The sequence below is a fragment of the Drosophila obscura genome, unplaced genomic scaffold (genome assembly GCF_018151105.1).
Source record: "Drosophila obscura isolate BZ-5 IFL unplaced genomic scaffold, ASM1815110v1 contig_189, whole genome shotgun sequence".
Lineage (NCBI taxonomy): Eukaryota > Metazoa > Arthropoda > Insecta > Diptera > Drosophilidae > Drosophila > Drosophila obscura.
Window position 1 is genome coordinate 318,807 of NW_024542777.1, and position 16,808 is coordinate 335,614.

Sequence of the window (16,808 nt, forward strand, 5' to 3'; positions counted from 1 at the left end):
TGTCAAACTGCGGTGAAGTGTTGCAAAAATTTCAAATTCTATCAGAGCCGCCACTAACCATACAGTATATAGATGTGCCAGTTCATACAACGAAAGGGGCGCAGCTGAGCTTGCAGCGAACGTTCCCAGATCTTGGGCTTTGGGAATGGCCGCGTTCGGCTCTGGGAATGGCCGCGATCGGCTCATGACGGCACACTAGCCGACTGGCAGCAAGCATGCATGTGTTGTGTACGTGTACACTCCAAAATATATGATTGTATGCATAGAATAATTTTTAGCTGCCGAAACCGACTTTGTTCGATATTTCAGTTTACGTAAACGTGTGTGTGCCATGTATTCACACATACTGTGCTTGTGTGTGGGCTCTACAATTGTTGGCCGCTTGAATTGGTTTTTCGTTTTGTTTTGAGGGCTGATGTGATGTAGCGACCTATTCAGGGCCGGATCCACTGTATGGTTAGTGGAGCCGCGTAGCTGGATCCATGATGCAATTATATAAGCTGGTTTCGTCGGAAAAAGCAGTCCCTTAACAATGCCACTAACCATACGGTTATATTGTCTTTGGTATACTGTATGGCTAGTGACAATGCTTACCAAAAGCTTTCTCTTCAACAAGCGAGCACGCACTGAACGTTAAGGGACTAAATACCGAACGAGGCTTCCGAGGAGGCATCCGAGGAGACCACCTTATATAATTCCATCATGGCCGGATCGCTCTCTTGGTTGGCTCTGGCACCCTGGCTTGCAGCTTTCGGTGCTCCTTCTTTTATATTTCGTTTATTTACTGAGAGAGAAATGTGATTATTATTTATATAATAAAATTCCCGCAAACTTGCTATATCTGTATGAGCCTATTAATATCTCCTTCCATTTCTCAACCGATTTCTTTCCAAAAACTCTATTCACTTCTTGGGTCAAGAGTTCTGCGCATTATTTTCGCAACTGAAGTCTTTGTGTAACAAAATTATTTCTTATAATATTTTTCAGAGTTTTCCTCTGACTTTCCGTAAGTTTTTCTGCGTTCTTGATTTATTTACAAGTATTATTTGGTCTGCATATATTATTAGTTGCATTAAGTTTATCAACTCGCAGTTGTTTTTCGCTCTCTTGTGCGAATCGAAGCAATAGGAGAGAGGAGCCTCATCAAAAAAGTTCTCCTCCACCATTAAATATTCTCCATTCTTTTCTAAAAATCTCAAGTTCACTCTAAATTTACTGAACTGGAACATGGAGGACACATCGTACATGGCAAAGATCCTTCATAGTTTTATTGTTATTCGAAAACTCTACTATCAGCTTTTTTGTATTCGACTTGCTCACATAGAAACAATTTTCTTCTGTTGTTGATATGCATCACGGTGTCATTAATCTCACTTTCCTCCGAAAAGGCGTCCATGTTTTTCGCGATCTGTTGATAGATTCCAGCTGGATGTTGTTTCTCCGCCTATCAGAGGCTGTTTAATGGGATATTTGCGGAGATGGTAGGAGTAGATAGCATTAATTTTTTTGCAGTCCTTTGTCCTGTGTTTGTGGATAACATATCTCCTCCGAATTGGTGTCATTATCGGAACGAATCGAGGTCATCAATTCGGTCTGGCTTAGCTGTCTGTTGTCTAACGTCCAGCAACGTTCTTCCTCGTTTAAGAGGGAGCCTTCGGGGCCTTCTGACTTATCTTGATTAAAGTCAACCGCCTCGCTTACTTGGTGGCCCACGAGTTCATGGTTAAATAGATCTCTAGCTGGACAGTCAATGCTAAGCGTCGCGTCCATGCGACTGTGGTTCACTAAACCGACCATTAAATGTTCTCTATTATTTACAAAAATAAGCTTAATTTCTAGGTAAACATTGGTTAAAGAACAATTAATTAAAAAATGTTAATAGTTGAGAAAAAGAACAATTAATTAAAAAATGTCAATAGTTGAGAAAAGCGGAGTTTTGGTTTTTGGTTTTTTATTACACACATATAACATTTATTTATATTGAATTAGGCATAGGGTATAGATTCGCAAAAGTTTTATAAATATGAACGAGTATATCTGCGTAAGCAGACCTCACTACATGCACTTTGCTCAAACTGACTGTTTTCCTTCTTTATCATCCAAATATGGTTCGATCTATCAATGTTACACATCTATTTACAATACATAATTGTGGGGTGCCTCTTTGATTTGCTTTAACTGCAATTTTAAAGCTTTTGCTTTATTTTTGCTTTCCTTATTCCAACTCCATCTGTCGGTTACGCAACAACATAGTACTACACACTACAAGTTTTCCAAATTTTCTAATTAATTTCATTGCTAATATTGTGTTTTGCGAAAAAAAAGGTTTACTTTGAAAAAATGTCAAAACGCAATCCTTCGTTATACATATATTGAATTCCTACGGCTGTTCATTCCTCTCTGCCTTTGCTGCGTTCCACTCACTAGTTGGACTGACAATTATAAAATTATAACACACATTTAAACACTTCATTTAAAGCATAAGCATCCGAGTCCACACCCACAGTTTCTCTGGCGCTACTTTTTTTGCTTGGCGGCGGAAGTGGCTGTATATGTGGGAGCTTCGTTTGGTGTGACAGCCGTTGGATCCTTGCGTGGTGCTGTTGATATGGTCACACTTTGACTGGCCGGCTTTGTCGTTGTAATCGAAGTTTTGCAGCCACTACTCAGGGGTTTGCTTTTAGCAGAATCTGGTGCAGATTTAACTAAAACGGAAGCAGACTTGATACTATTTGATACTCAACATTGAAAGTTCATCAAGCTCTTACCCAGCTCGACCTTCTTGGCCTTTCCTACAGTCTCCCGCTCCTGCTTGTTGCCCTTTATCTTTTCCGGCTTCTCCAGGGTCTGTGTGGGCGACGATGACTCCCCCTCGGTATACTCTTCTATGGCGGGCATAAATCCCTCGGACACACTGCTGATGTCCTGGGTGCTGGTGGGTGAATCCTTCTCTTCGGCAATTCGGGGCAGCAGCTCGCAGCTGGCCAACGTAACGACAGCGGTCGAGCTTGGATCCGTACCTGCCACTGTCGAGGCACATGCGCCAGTCCCTGCCCCGGACTGTCGTTGTGATTCCTCAGTTGAGGGAACCAGCTGTTGGGGCGTTGTTCCGTTGCCTACTGTTCCGACTACTCCTCCGCCAGTTGAAGCACCATTGGCCCCAGTGGGTGTTGATGTTGATCTCCAAGTGGTAGTCACCACCCGCTGATGAGTTGGTTGTTTGATCGGCGGCGAGCAGCAGAGAGGCGAAATCTTTGTTTCGGCACTGCGGGGGTGCAGTCGATCCGGCGACAAGGCGCGACGTAGCAAAGGAGAGCTCGGTTCAGCCGACTTGGTCCTAGCAAAACCCCCCTTCTTGGTGCTGGCGTTCGTCGCCGTCTGCAAGGTAGGCAGCGTGCTCCCAGGACTGTACGATTGCGTGGTATTGGAGGCCCCCGGCTGATGTCCGACCAATGGAAAGGCCAGCGGAGACGGGGACCGCGTAGGCGACGACGGCAAAGGCGAGGGTGATGGTGTGCGCGCCAACGGCGAGAGCGGAATGTGACCCACAGACTTCCTACGATTTGGCAGCGAATTGTTGCTCGAGGAGTGCAAGGTCTTTAATCCACCGGAAGGATTGCTGGTGCTGCTTCCACCTGCAATCACGGCGGTGGCGGCATGAAGCTTGTGCTTAAGACCATGTAGAGTAGATGGACGTTGATATAGCTGCGGAACGACGCCGGTGGGAGAAACTAGAAAACAAACAAATTTCACACATTTCTTTGTTTATACTTTTCCTTGGCGGAATCACACTCACCTGGAACATTTCCCACAGAGGTGGGGCTACTGCCAACAGCAGCACCCACATGTGGGAGCAGCACCACCTGCGCAAGAGGGGTGGCCAAGGGCAATTGCACGCAGAGAGCTGATGGAATAGCTGGTGCAGGGACAGATCCACCATTAGCACTGCATGCGCCTCCATTGCCACTGGTGGCTGTGGGCGTGTTGGGCGACGAGGATGATGGTGAAGTGGATTGTGATGAGGAGTTTGCTGCCGACTGGCAGCAGCTACTGCTGTGATACGAAGAGTCTAGTGGCGACAGGTTCCTGGCCGATGGAGTGGTGGGTGAGCTGGTGCCAGCGGAAAACTGTCAGAAGAAGGGAGAAACATAGGATTAGCGAATACTTGATGTGTCTTTTGATGATGACTCACATGACTAACCTGCTGCATCTCTGCGTTCGCACGCTTGCTGCTTATCCGGCGGAACAGCGAGGTTTTTCGTTTCTTATCGTGCTCCCGTTTGGTTTGCTTCTTCTGACGATTCAAGCCCTTCTTGGCCAGCTTGCTCTGCATTAGATCGCGCTTGCGACCGCCGCTCTGTATGCTGGTGTGCTCCAGCGGTGTGGCCCTCAAGGTGACGTGCTCGCCTCCGCTAAGGAGCAGCTGCAGCACCTGCGTGTGAAACAGGCCCTGCACGGCCTCGCCATTTACATGGGTAATGAGATCTGCCGGCCGTAGTCCAGCCTCAAAGGCCGGACTGCCCTCGTCTACGGCCATGACGAGATGATGCATCGTATAAAAGTCCGTGTCACCATAATAGACGCGTATTGTGTGGACAGTGAAGCCGAAACCTCGAGGCCCGCGTCGAATAATGATCGGAGGCTTCAAATTGGTCACTAGCGGCGACAGCTCTCGACACGGGGATGTATCTCTGGAGCTTGCCGTGCTGGAGCCGTTGCCTCCTCCACCTGGAGACTGAATTCCACACAGCTGTGCTGCCAATTGACTATTGTCCAGCGACGTCATTAGAGAGAGGCCCAAGGCTGAGGCGGACTTGACAATCGATCTCGAGCGATGGTGTTTCATGCTGCCACTGCTGGTACCGTCCATCGACTTGGGCTGGTGCTGCAAGGCCAGCGGCGATTGCTCTCTTGGCAAAATCATGTTCTCAGTCGATGAGCTGCCCGCGGAAATTGTCTCATCCTCAATCGAAATGGAGAAGCGCGGCAGAATATCTCGTGCACAGACTCCTTTCCGCTTGCGATTTATCTGCGGCGAGAAGTCGTCGCTGTCCGTCTGCGAGCTCTCCGGGGTGCTGCGGGAAAAGCTGCTCACCGTTGTTGCTGTGGCTGTGACTGTGGCTCCTGCTACCTGAGTAGCCGGCGGAGGAGTGGCCGGCGTACTAATGATGGTAGTGTTTGTGTTTGGTGGCATGCTGTGTCGTTGGTGCAGCCGTTGCGTGGCAGCCGGTGTCGGTTGCTGCAGATAGTGCTTGAGCATCCGTAGCTCAGCATCGTTGCCAATGGTGACGTTGTGCAGCAGTTCGGGCAAATAATCCGCATCTGGGGTGGACGGCACCTTCAGGCAGCTGGAAGAGAGCTGTACCAAAAAAAAATAAATTCAATTGTTGGAATAACTTATTGGATATTTCTCCCTAGAAAGCTCACATCCAGTTTACGCAGCTGTGGCGTATTCAAGAACTTGTTGACAGCTCCTTCGTTGGATGCTAGTCCTGCTCCTGTTCCCGTTCTCAGTTTAGGCAAGGCGCCTGTTGAGGTGCTGGCCGCTGCCACTGGCATTGGCATTGCCTGGGCACGTGATGGCAAGCATGTCAAGGTGGGTGGTGTGGCCTTTGCCTCATCAGTTGCAGTTGATGTCGATGATGCATGGCGGGACCAGCTGTAGTGCTGTTTTCTATATTGCGGCGTACACGAATTGAAGCTGCCGAAGACGGGAGTATCGTCCGTGTCGTCCGTATCCTCTCCAGCCAGATCATGATTATAGCGATCCATGCGAGCTATTTGAAGAGAAAGATTATCCTTAGCCATTCGATCAGTTAAGCCCTAAATTATCAGTGAAATATACTATCAAAATAGCTGGTATCATCATCATGCGAAAGCTGAGGAACAAACTCGGCTTTTTGGCGCAGCAACGAATTCCAGTCCATGCCGAGGAAATACACATGCTCTTTCATCTCCATGGCACCCGTTTGGGTTCCTAATCGTTCGCGCGGGTTCTGTTGCAGCAATTGCGTTATAATGTCCTTCGCCTCGGACTGCACCGGCCAGTCCTCGCTGTCCGGCCACTCAATGTCATCGTTGACTGTATGGGCAAACAGTTCCTCGGCCGTCTCGCCAAAGAAGGGCACACAGCCGATGAGAAACTCATAGAGGATGATTCCCATGGACCACCAGTCGACGGGCTTGCCATAGCCCTGCCTCAAGATAACTTCCGGGGCAATGTACTCGGGTGTACCGTACACCTGAAACAGAGAGCGGGATCGGTATAGAACATAGGGGATGAATGAAAAATATTAGCGAAACATTATTAGGACACGTAAGCTAAGGAAATGTGAGGCCATCCGGGAAGCATAGTTGTGTGCCAGCCTCTTTCTTCTGCTCTGTCTAGGTCTCCAGCTCTCTTTAGGTGGTACCCTACTCACCTGCTTATCAGAAAACTGTCGAGTCTCCGAGTCAATGTAGCCCTCGTACAAATTGGTTGCCAGCGACATGAGGCCCATCTTGGAGAGGCCGAAATCGGTCAGCTTTATGTGGCCCAGGGCTGTGATCAGCAAGTTGTCCGGCTTTAGGTCGCGATGGACAATGCCATAGCTGTGTAGATACTCCACGGCTAATACTGTTTCGGCGAAATAGAAGCGAGCCATATCTGCCGGCAGCGGTCCAATGTTCTTCAGAAGGGTTCCGCAGTCCCCGCCTTCCACATACTCCATGACCAGGCACAGGTGTTTTTTCGTTTCAAACGAGCAATACATGCTGACCACAAAGGGGTTGTCGGCAAACGACAGAATGTCCCGCTCGGCGAACACCTGCTCCACCTGATTGCGCAAAATGAGATTATTCTTGTTGATTTTTTTCATTGCGAAGCGTTGACGGGTCGTCTTGTGCTTCACTAAATAGACGGCTCCATAAGCACCATTTGAGATCAGCTTGGCAATGTCAAAGTCGTTTTCGTGTGGTAACGGCTGTGGTATACCTGCAGCAGATGTCTGGAGCTGCGAGGTTTCTGTACCAGTGCCTGACCCAAATCCCGTACATTCGTCCGCCTCGTTCAGCTGACTAACCGCCAAGGCGAAGCTGGGAGCAGGCTGTCCGTCACACGCAGCCACTGGCGTTTGAGGTGGCTGCTGTGGCGTACTAGTTCCACTGGGATGGACGGGATAATCCAGAGGCACGGCATCGAGGGCCAGGCTGCTTAACTGCTTGGCGGCACTGGTGAGAGGCGAGTTGAGTAGCAGAGAACCGCCCTGCTGCAGCAGGTCCGCATTCACTGTGACCTGCTCCGAGCACATCTGCTGTGTTTCCCGCAATTCCTGCTGCAGCTCGGCAATGGGATCCCGATTCAGGCCCAATTTGTGTATGATATACTGTGGTATATCTGCCTTAATGACGGGCATGGCCTTGGCATGACCCTCGGCCGCCTCCAGTAGTTCGTAGAACTCTTGGGGATCGAACTCCAGGCACTCGAGCAGGCGTGCCGGGCGCGAGATGATCAGTAATAGTTTTTTGATCACGCCACTCAGCTCGGCGGCTGCTTCCGGGGACTTCTCCTTGGTCTCAACCAGCAATCGCTCCAGATTCTCACTCAGCTCGTAGAAATATTTCGAGGTAATCAGCTTCGCCTGAGATTTATGCAGGCAATCGCGGGCCATTTCTAGCACCTGATGATGCACAAACCGCACTATGGGCTGGGAGTCCCGAAAGCTGCTACAAGCAGCGCTTTTATTCTCTTGGATAAAGTGCTTCAGACGCTCCTCCATCTGCTGGGTAGCCTTGGGAAACCGCTCCTTGTACAAAGTATTCATCACCGCAATCTCATTGTCCACAATGGGCGAGCGCGAGGGACTGGATAACGATCGGGAGCGTGGACGAAAATGGGGCGACAATCGTCCGGGGGCGACGCCGCCTGAGCCTGGCGTGGCATTCGAGGCTGATCTGTTGCTATTATCCTGACCCTTTCCGCTACAGGCAAGGCTTAAATCAGCACAACAATTGCTACAACCTGCAATCGTAAGCTTCTGCTTGTGCAGCTGTTGCTGCTGTTGCTGCTTCTGGGCAGCGGCCAGCAACAAAACACAATGCCTGGGACAGTGCTGCTTAAGATGCTCGGCACAGCAGGCGCCGGCGGCAACAGCGGCAGCATCAGCATCCTGGACACACGGAGGAATGTTGTGCGGCAATTGGTTAAGTGCCTCCTGACTGGAGCACTGAGACTGCAACAAAACGTATGATCATTTCAAAATTCTTATAGATTTTTTTCTTTTCTTCTTATCAACTTTACCGATAAATTGGAGCTGCCTGGGGTGGTGCCGTAGCCGGAGGAGGGCAATGATGCCACAGACCAGCGACGTCCGTCCACCACTCCACGGCACGAGGCGATCCGCTTGATCGGAGCAAATGCAAATGGCATGGGCGAATTGAGGCGCGGACTGTCCACGGGACTGGCCGAGTACGGAGAATGCGCACGCGAACCGCTTGTCGAGGCTACAGCAGAAGCATTCGTGACCAGGCTGAGACGGTGATGAGCGACACCACTGGAGGAGGAGACACCAGTGGAGCCCGAGCCCGTCCCGCCAACAGCCGACCCACGCATCACCACACCATGGAGATTATGGTGATGATGCTTGGCCATGCCAATCAATGCACAGCTACCCGACCGCGAGATGTTGTGGCCAGGCGAGGGAACTGCTGAATGGCTTTTGGCCTGAGCCATAGGCGGACCAGCCAGCTCATGACGGAAATAGTTGCCAGTGAGACAGGGAGCTGACTTTCCCAGCGAGGAGTGCCGCATGCGTAGCAAGTTGGATGCTTCTGCAAAATGAGCAGAACGATATTGTAATTAATCTCTATAAAAATTGCTCGTTGAACTGAGTGGGCATCAGTCATCTCTTACCGCTGCTGACGGTGCGCAAGGAGTTAGTGTGCTGCTGATAGGAAATCTTGCGGAGCAGAGCCGTGTAGCCACGTGAGTGCAATGAGCTGGAACTGCCCGAAAGACCCCCGGACGAGCTCTTGGTTAGGTTCAGGTTTCTCATTATCGAGGAGCTATTGGTGCTATCGTTTCCAATCGACAGCTTTGCTGGGGATGTGGGAAGCATCTCCAGGCCGCTGCACGACTTCACGCTGCTATTGCAGGAAGACGAGGCGGCTGCTAGGGCAGCTGCTGCGGCAGCAGCCTCTTGATCTGAATCGTCAAAGATGAGAACCCGGGCCGAGTAACTCGACTGGGGACGTATTCGGGACAGATTAGCTGTGCTCAGTTGACGCTTGGCTACAGGACTGCCACTCATGGTGGAGGCCGTTGAGCCGCTGCTTTCAACGGACATAGATATAGCCAGGGTGCCGCTTGCATCTATTTCGCTGGCCACACTCTGATTGATGAACTCTTTCTCTGGCTCGTCACCTTTCTGTGGCGTTGAGGTGGATATTTTACTGCCGGTAGCTGCGGCTGCAGGCGATGATGTTGTTGTTGTTGTTGTGCCGGCAGCTTCCTCCGCTGAACGGGGTTCCACTCCTGACAACGACGAAGATGTATCCTGGCGACTCATGATCTTGATTTCTACCTTTTGATCTTAGCGGTCTTGCCTTTTGTTTTTCCTGTTGGTGGTGTATTTGCTGTTGCTGTTGGCTGGCATGTCGTCGGCTGCTGTAGTGTAAATAAATCAATTAGCATTCGACTGGCAAAGGCTTTTCAGGTTCCAGTTCGCCCGCCAATCCCAACAAAGGCACTGACAATCCTTACGCAGAGCTAATATCTGCCTATAGTCGAATCGGAAATGGATGTGCACAATTATGAACATACAAATATGTGTGTGCGCTTATGTAAATAGACAAAGAATGTGCCGTCCCGTCCCTTTACGATTGTCACATGAGAAGATGCGTAGTCTAAATATTCTGGATGTCAGGCACTACTGTGCCCATCTACGGATGCCGGACAGGGATTATGCTAAAAGAACCGATCTTGTGATGGTCCGAGGTCTGCACGGACGGCAACGTCGCCGCGTTGTCGTAGTCCGATTTCTGCGGTTATCAGCGCCCAAGTTTGTTTTTGTTTAATTTTGGTCTGTTTAGTGGCATTTATTTACACACCATATATTCACATATACACACATGAATGTTCGTGCTCTCTTGGGTGTGTACGTGTGTATATATTTGTTTAAATTTCGCCCACTTGAGGCGAGACGAGCGAGTTATTCACATGATAATTGGGATCGCATTCGTGCTGACTATTTGCTTAAATTTGATTATACAGAGCCCAGTCACCACTATCCAAGGGCAAGGGATTTGTGAATAAAAAGTTTTTGATGGCAAACACCACTCCTCTCCTTCCCTTTATGACCGCCCACACGCAGACACAGCAATTACGGTAGTTAGGAGCAGGGGAGGGAACCAAGAATCAATGTCTCCTCGCCATTTGAACACTTAAAGAGTTTGGACACACAGTTTATGACTTTACATTTTCTACACGGTATTGTCGCTGTCTAACACACCCGCATTCGTGGGCCACGCAGGCCCTAGAATGAATATTAATAAATATTTTCAACAGCAGAGCGAAAAATCGTTGTAACAATAATCAGCAAAACGGTCACACTCATAGAGATGGTAAGGCAGTAGCGCCATCGATACGCCTCTAATCGATACATCGAATACATTTGCTAATTTTGTTTATTTTTACGCTTTTTTTTTTTAGAGAAAATGAAAATGTACCCGCCTTGCTTAATATCTTCATTATTTAGAATAATCAGAGTAAAAGCAAATCTATTATTAATGAGAATATAGCAGCTCTAACAATTCGTTAGCCATAATTCATGTTTGTACTATGCGAGGTCGGGTATGCGCTAGATATGTTCCTTTGGGACGTCTGCTGCTGGCACCCTGACGATGTCTCTTCCTTCAGATGATTGTTTTCTTGGCACCATTCAACGAAATCGTCTATAAGTACAGGCCAAGCTCCTTCCGAGTCGTAATTACTCATCCGATCGTCGATGTTGGTGGCAAAATCTAGGAGCAAATTCCAGGTGTCTCGCGATATGGCTCGCTTGTGTTTCTCCTCGAGGAACTTGCACCAAATGTCCAAGAACTTGAAGCGCCCGCTCAGAACTATGCACCAGTATGCAATTGCCATATCCAGATCGATGCTCTTCTGTCCCGGATCCTTGGCATAGTTAAATGTGAAGTGATAAAAATCCTTGAATTTAACAGGATCACTTAGTTCCATCTCCAGCAATGGCAGCTTCGACTTGAGTTTCTCAATGCTATCGATGCCCAGATCGCACATGCCATTTGTAAATTCATCCCGTGAGAATTCGCACTGTACCTCGGCGTGAAATTTCCACGCAATAATCAGGACGAGCTTTGAGTCGGGTTTCAGGTCTAGATCTTCTAGGAATCGAATCACGCCCTGCGAACTGATTTTTAGCGGATCACTCGGATCGCGGTATCGCATAAATAACTGCTCGATGCGCTTCCGATCAAGCTCGCGGTAATAATACTCGGGGTTTTGAAAGTAGTTGTCACTGGCCAGATCCATTTTCCAGTCATTCTGTTGCAGACAAAAAATTGCCGTCTGTTCCCCTGTCTGTGTCAGCGAAATAAACTTCTTCACCTTGTCGCGGTGTTGGCTCGACTTGAGTTTGTTCTGCAGATAAACGAATCAATTGAATATTTATAAATAAATATTTGTTATAATAGATAGACGGACAATGACGATGCCCAGGCGAATTGCATAAATACAAAAACAAAAGTGCGTAAGCTGGCGCAGCCTACTAAGGGAAAGAAGAAGATGCCTCAGCGTCGCAAATACAAGGCCACCACTTTCGCTACTCGGGCACATGCAACAAGGCATTTTCATTGCAATTTAAAAATAATTCAATTGCTGCTCACCATTGCTGTCTAAATAATTCTTATATTATTTGTTTATTCAACTAACTCTGACTGTTGCGGGGGGCGCTGTCCGCTGTCCCTCATGCAAATGCTGTCTAACAGCAGCGACGCCGGCAGCGCTGCCATCCATGATTGCGTTGATATTCCTCGATTTTGATATTCGGCTTTGGATTACTGGCTAGCTGCAGCCCTCAGCACTTAACACAGAATTTTATCCGATAGATGAATGAATTTCTTAAAAGATTTGATAATTTTAAGTACTCATTTTGATTTTATTATTCATATAATAAGGTTTAATCAAACAAGGTTTGATAATAATTTCGACTGTTTGTGGTGTTGGAAAATTACTTTAATATTAATCGAAATTCATTTTTTACACTTGTTTTAATACTACACATAGATGACATTTCTACACGTTTTCTACATTGGTGCATTGGACAAAAGGTTGACGAACAGAGCTTCTTCAACCGTTAGAAAAATCTGGAAAATAAGAAAATATTACCACGTATGTTTCAAGTGAAATGCGTAAACGATTTTCCAGTTTCGTTCAAACTCAATTTCGAAGTCACTATCGTGATAGTATCGGGCTAAAATAATTATTAATTATATTTTTTGTTGATATTTACTGGTTACTAACCTGATTAAACAGAGCGGGGTTAAGCTATTTTTTTTCTTGGTTTCTGAGGTTCCAGTCACACTCGACAAAACAAATCAAGTGAACTATTTATTTTTCCATATACATATGTATATACATTTGAAAATGACCGCCAAACTCAATTAGCGCACAAAAAATACTGACATTTTTCGCTCTCAATTCGTGGTGGGTTTTCAAAGTTTGCTCTCTTTTTTGAGGTGAAGAGAGCGTTTTCGTGGTGACTTTCCCCTCCCTTTCGTGGTGTGAGAAACATGTATCTTACGGGAACGCGTAGCAACAATGAATCTCGCGTCCCAAATGAACAGAAAATTTCGAACGATTTGATTGGCTGAAAGTTGAAAACGCGTAAGGTAAACCGTTACTTTTGTAACGGATTTTATATCGAAAAGTATTTTTTGGGTACAAAGAGATAATGTTTATTAATGTATATCAAATACATACATACATGTAACACTTAAGTAAGTAGTCGCTTAAAATAATAATAAAAATAGTTACAGTAAGATAGTAAATAATAAATTCGCAGTCAGGATCAGTCCTTGGGGTCTGTCAAGCTGGCCCAGCATCCAGGTGAAGCCCAACCTTACATCCGGCCGGTGGCGGCGGCTGCTCCTCCACAGCATTATCAAACAACTGCGAAATCTCTAGAGCCACCACCACCAACTCATCAGAGTCACTGAACTCCCTTTCATACACACGCAATTTTGATGGCCACCGTCAGGAGAAGGTCAAAGAGGGGAAAAATATGAAGAGACATTTTCAAATCCCGCCTGGATTTGAAGATCCAGCGCCAGGGTTTCGCCATGCGCAACAGGGCTCCAATCAGTGCCAGTACTGTGGAAAATGTGAAACAATCAAACAAAAACGAGACCTTCACGAGACAACTTGCAAGCATCTCCACAAGCCGTACGTGTGCCTAAAGTGTGGCTTTCGCGCCCCCAAGTCAAAGAGTAAGGGTGGACATCTTTGCCCACCACACTGCCACGACAACATTCGTCTGGTGCCCATAAACAAGGATGAAGCGTATGGTTTGGTGTACTATTTCAAGTAGTGTACTTCAATTCCAATAATAGGTATCAGAACCAGGATAAATGTATATAAAAAACACAAACATGTGCATTTATAGGTAAAAAACATGTCACTGTAGGATAAAATCATAAATAATGTTTCAATGGAGCTTGGAACAAAACATTTAACACCAATTAAAAGAAATAAGGTATAAAAAAGTACATATGCATAGAAGAAACTTTATTGACCAGCAACACTGACGTCACATTTAGTGAACATTTACGTTTTATGCTTTGGCCGTTTTTGTTTGAACCCTATTATCTAAACAATCCCATTAAAAATAGTTCTGAAAACTATCCAATCCTTAACAAAATTCATTGAGGAATTTGATAAAATAAAATAATAACAAACAAGGTGAAAAATGAAATTAGGTCATGCACTCACATATTGGAGAAAAGGTCTCCAAAGTTCTGGTGGACTGACGAACTTACACGTTTAAATAGAATTTTTAAGTCTACGCAAGCTAAAGCTATCAAATATGCACATACAGAGAACTTTGAAGCGGCCAGCCAAGCTCGACTAGAATGGAAAAATGCTGTGAAAATGCTGTGCTCCATCCAATAACAGGGAATATTTAGACTTTCTGAGCAATCGAATTCCACAAACAGAGTTAACTGCAACTGTTCCTAATAACATGGCTAACTCGCAGAGTACAAAAGCATTTTCTATGAAGGAATTAAGTGAGGTTATTAGAAATAAAAGATCAACGGCTGGTGGCATTGATGGGATCACATATGAAATGCTAGCATCTCTTTCGGAAGAGGTAATACAAAAACTCTTGTCTTGTTTTAATGAGTCATATGATAGCTGCCAATTTCCAAATGCGTGTCGTAGCATTAAGATTTGTCCGATTCCAAAATGTGGTAAACCACTAGATGACATCAAAAACTTCAGACAAATATCGCTAATCTCAGTTCTTGCGAAATCTGTAAACGGCATGGTTAAAAATAGATTGTCTGAGTTTGTGGAAAAGAAAAAGTTACTGCCCTTTAGGTGTTACGCTTATAGGAAAAAGAAAAGTGCTTCCATGTGTATAAACGATCTTTTGTCAACCATTCACTGCCTCAAACGGCAAAATAAGAAAATAGTAGTTGCTTGCCTTGACATAGAAAATGCGTATAACTGTGTAAATTAGGCGTTCCTAAAAAAAATCATGTTGTGGATAAAAGTTCCTAACCAAATTATACTATGGATTCTACATTTTTTGTCAGTAAGGTTTTAGGTTCGGGGACTGAGAAGGTTACAAATGGTCTGCCACAGGGAAGCTGTCTGTCGCCAGTTCTTTTTAATCTGTATACTCTTCGGTTACATCAAATTGAGGACAACGACACCAAGACTTTTCAATTTGCTGATGATTTCATAATCTTGTCAGCCAAACCCACTTTTTGTGAAGCTGCAATAAATTTACAAGACAAGATCGACAGTTTTCAGCTCCTTTGTGGAGATCTAGGACTCAACCTGAATCCAACTAAGTGTTCGGTTACCATTAAAAAAAACGAAAGTAAATATCGTTATGAATCTGCAAAGTATCCCTGAAGTCAGGAAAATAAAGTTTCTGGGTAGAATAATCACATCGAGTTTGTCTGACAAGAAACATGTAGAAAAAATAAGGAAAGAATCTGGGGCTGGCATGAAACTGTTGCAAATGGCCACCAATATTAAGAGTGGCCTAAGACCTCAAGTTGCCACAAATATATACAAAGCACACATTAGATCAAAAGCTGAATATGCGTCGACCACCATGGCAAACCTAAACAAAGGTAACTTTGGGAAACTTTTTTCGAGACAAGCCGCTGCGCTTCGTCGATGCTTAGGGGTAACACCAGATACTCCAAAGCATGTGATTTTTGCGTTGGCGGGTGAAATGCCCCCAAACTTCAGAGCAATGTTTTTAACTGCCAAAGAGCTTTTGATATTAAAGACTCAAAACTACGATCTTTACAATAGTTACACATGCTCTCAATCAGTAAATTCGTCTTACACGATAGTAGCAAACAAGTTTAGGGATATTTTTGAAATGACCAAACCAGCAGTGACTTTCACTGCAAATAAAAGACTGCATCTACATAGTAACCCCTTTAATATGTATTATGAAATTCTCCACAATCTCAAGGAAACAAAGTACCATATCTTTGCAAGTGATGCCTCAATATGTGATAGTAAAGTGGGTATGGTTATTATTGATGTAAACGGAAAAAAGACTTATAGATTTAAATCGGAGATACAAATTTCGTCTGCTATGGCTAAATTATTTACAATTAACATGACCTGTCTCATTGCCAAGCAATTAAGACTAACTAAAGTAGCTATATTTACGGATAGTTTAGCAGCTATATATATGTTAAAAAATGCAGAATCAGATGTCTATCCAGTGGCAAATATTCAGAAATTACTTGTATGGCCAGAATTAATCTCTGTAGACATCTACTGGATGCCAGGTCATATGGGTATCCCAATAAACGAACAAGCGGATGAAGCTGCAAAATCTGCCATCTCAAATGGGGTGTTTGTTAGGCTGAACTATACGTTAGGTGAAGCATGTCGAGAGGTCAAGAAAAGAGTTTTCGCCTTATGGAATGACTACTACAAGGAGGCTTCCTCATTGTCTGGTGGTTTTTTCTTTGATTTATTTCCAAATGTTCCAAGGGAACCCTGGCACAAGAAGGTTAGATGGAACGCTCAGGATATGAGACTCCTGAAAGACGATAACACGTTGTTGCATACTAAGCATGAGTAATCTGAAGATATCCCCGTAAATCATACGTATGACAACGTTTTTTTGAAAAAATGCAAATAGTTAGTTGCGACCTATGTCCAACATGTAACGTAACTGAATCTGCAAATCACCTGATTTTCAACTGTACAAGACTCATGCCCCCAAGGCGTAAATTTAAAATATTCAAGTATTACAACTCTACGCACGATTTGTTTAAAGCAAATATCCTTCTACATATAAGGGAACTCGCGAAATTTTTAAGAGAAGCTAAATTAGACTTTTAATCTCGCGTCGTTAAAACACATCGAATGTAATTGTGTATATAACATACCAACTTAGTTTCTTGGCTTGGAAGTTTTCTTTTTGGCCAATTACTCTCTATGAGAAAAATACAAATACAAATTAGATCACGCTGCCAATTACTCATCTCTATGAATACTAGAAAATGGCAGTAAAGTCGATAGTGTCTCGCACATATCGATACATCGTTTC

General features: G+C 45.4%; 2 protein-coding genes across 3 annotated transcripts; both read right to left on the reverse strand.

Annotated features, from left to right (window-relative positions):
• Positions 1-1,940: 1,940 nt before the first annotated feature.
• On the reverse strand, positions 1,941-10,593 carry LOC111076576 (microtubule-associated serine/threonine-protein kinase 1). Its single transcript, XM_022370411.2, has 10 exons — positions 10,454-10,593; positions 8,891-9,643; positions 8,279-8,808; positions 6,423-8,210; positions 5,846-6,242; positions 5,428-5,777; positions 4,193-5,359; positions 3,797-4,127; positions 2,769-3,731; positions 1,941-2,705 (listed from the first exon to the last, which is right to left on the reverse strand). The coding sequence occupies exons 2-10, from the start codon at positions 9,543-9,545 to the stop codon at positions 2,518-2,520; spliced, it is 6,369 nt and encodes a 2,122-aa protein (XP_022226103.2). The 5' UTR covers positions 9,546-9,643; positions 10,454-10,593; the 3' UTR covers positions 1,941-2,517.
• Positions 10,594-10,738: 145 nt separating this feature from the next.
• LOC111076577 (DCN1-like protein) lies at positions 10,739-12,201 on the reverse strand. Of its 2 annotated transcripts, none has more exons than XM_022370412.2 (2): positions 11,927-12,201; positions 10,739-11,635 (listed from the first exon to the last, which is right to left on the reverse strand). In XM_022370412.2, exons 1-2 carry the CDS (start codon positions 12,008-12,010, stop codon positions 10,793-10,795), a joined length of 927 nt encoding a protein of 308 aa, XP_022226104.1. In that variant the 5' UTR covers positions 12,011-12,201; the 3' UTR covers positions 10,739-10,792. The 2 variants fall into 2 exon arrangements, with proteins under 2 accessions (XP_022226104.1, XP_022226105.1); XM_022370413.2 differs by having other exon boundaries at positions 11,881-11,991.
• Between the last annotated feature and the right edge of the window lie 4,607 nt (positions 12,202-16,808).

What these genes read in the sequence shown, in the direction of transcription:
- LOC111076576 (XM_022370411.2), bottom strand. Translation starts at nt 9,545, where the DNA reads ATGAGTCGCCAGGATACATCTTCGTCGTTGTCAGGAGTGGAACCCCGT. An exon ending in CTTGCGCACCGTCAGCAGCG is followed by an intron (nt 8,809 to 8,890) that starts GTAAGAGATGAC and finishes CTCATTTTGCAG; the next exon opens with AAGCATCCAACTTGCTACGC. An exon ending in CTCTGTGGGAAATGTTCCAG is followed by an intron (nt 3,732 to 3,796) that starts GTGAGTGTGATT and finishes TTTGTTTTCTAG; the next exon opens with TTTCTCCCACCGGCGTCGTT.
- LOC111076577 (XM_022370412.2), bottom strand. Translation starts at nt 12,010, where the DNA reads ATGGATGGCAGCGCTGCCGGCGTCGCTGCTGTTAGACAGCATTTGCAT. An exon ending in CGCCCCCCGCAACAGTCAGA is followed by an intron (nt 11,636 to 11,926) that starts GTTAGTTGAATA and finishes GTTTATCTGCAG; the next exon opens with AACAAACTCAAGTCGAGCCA.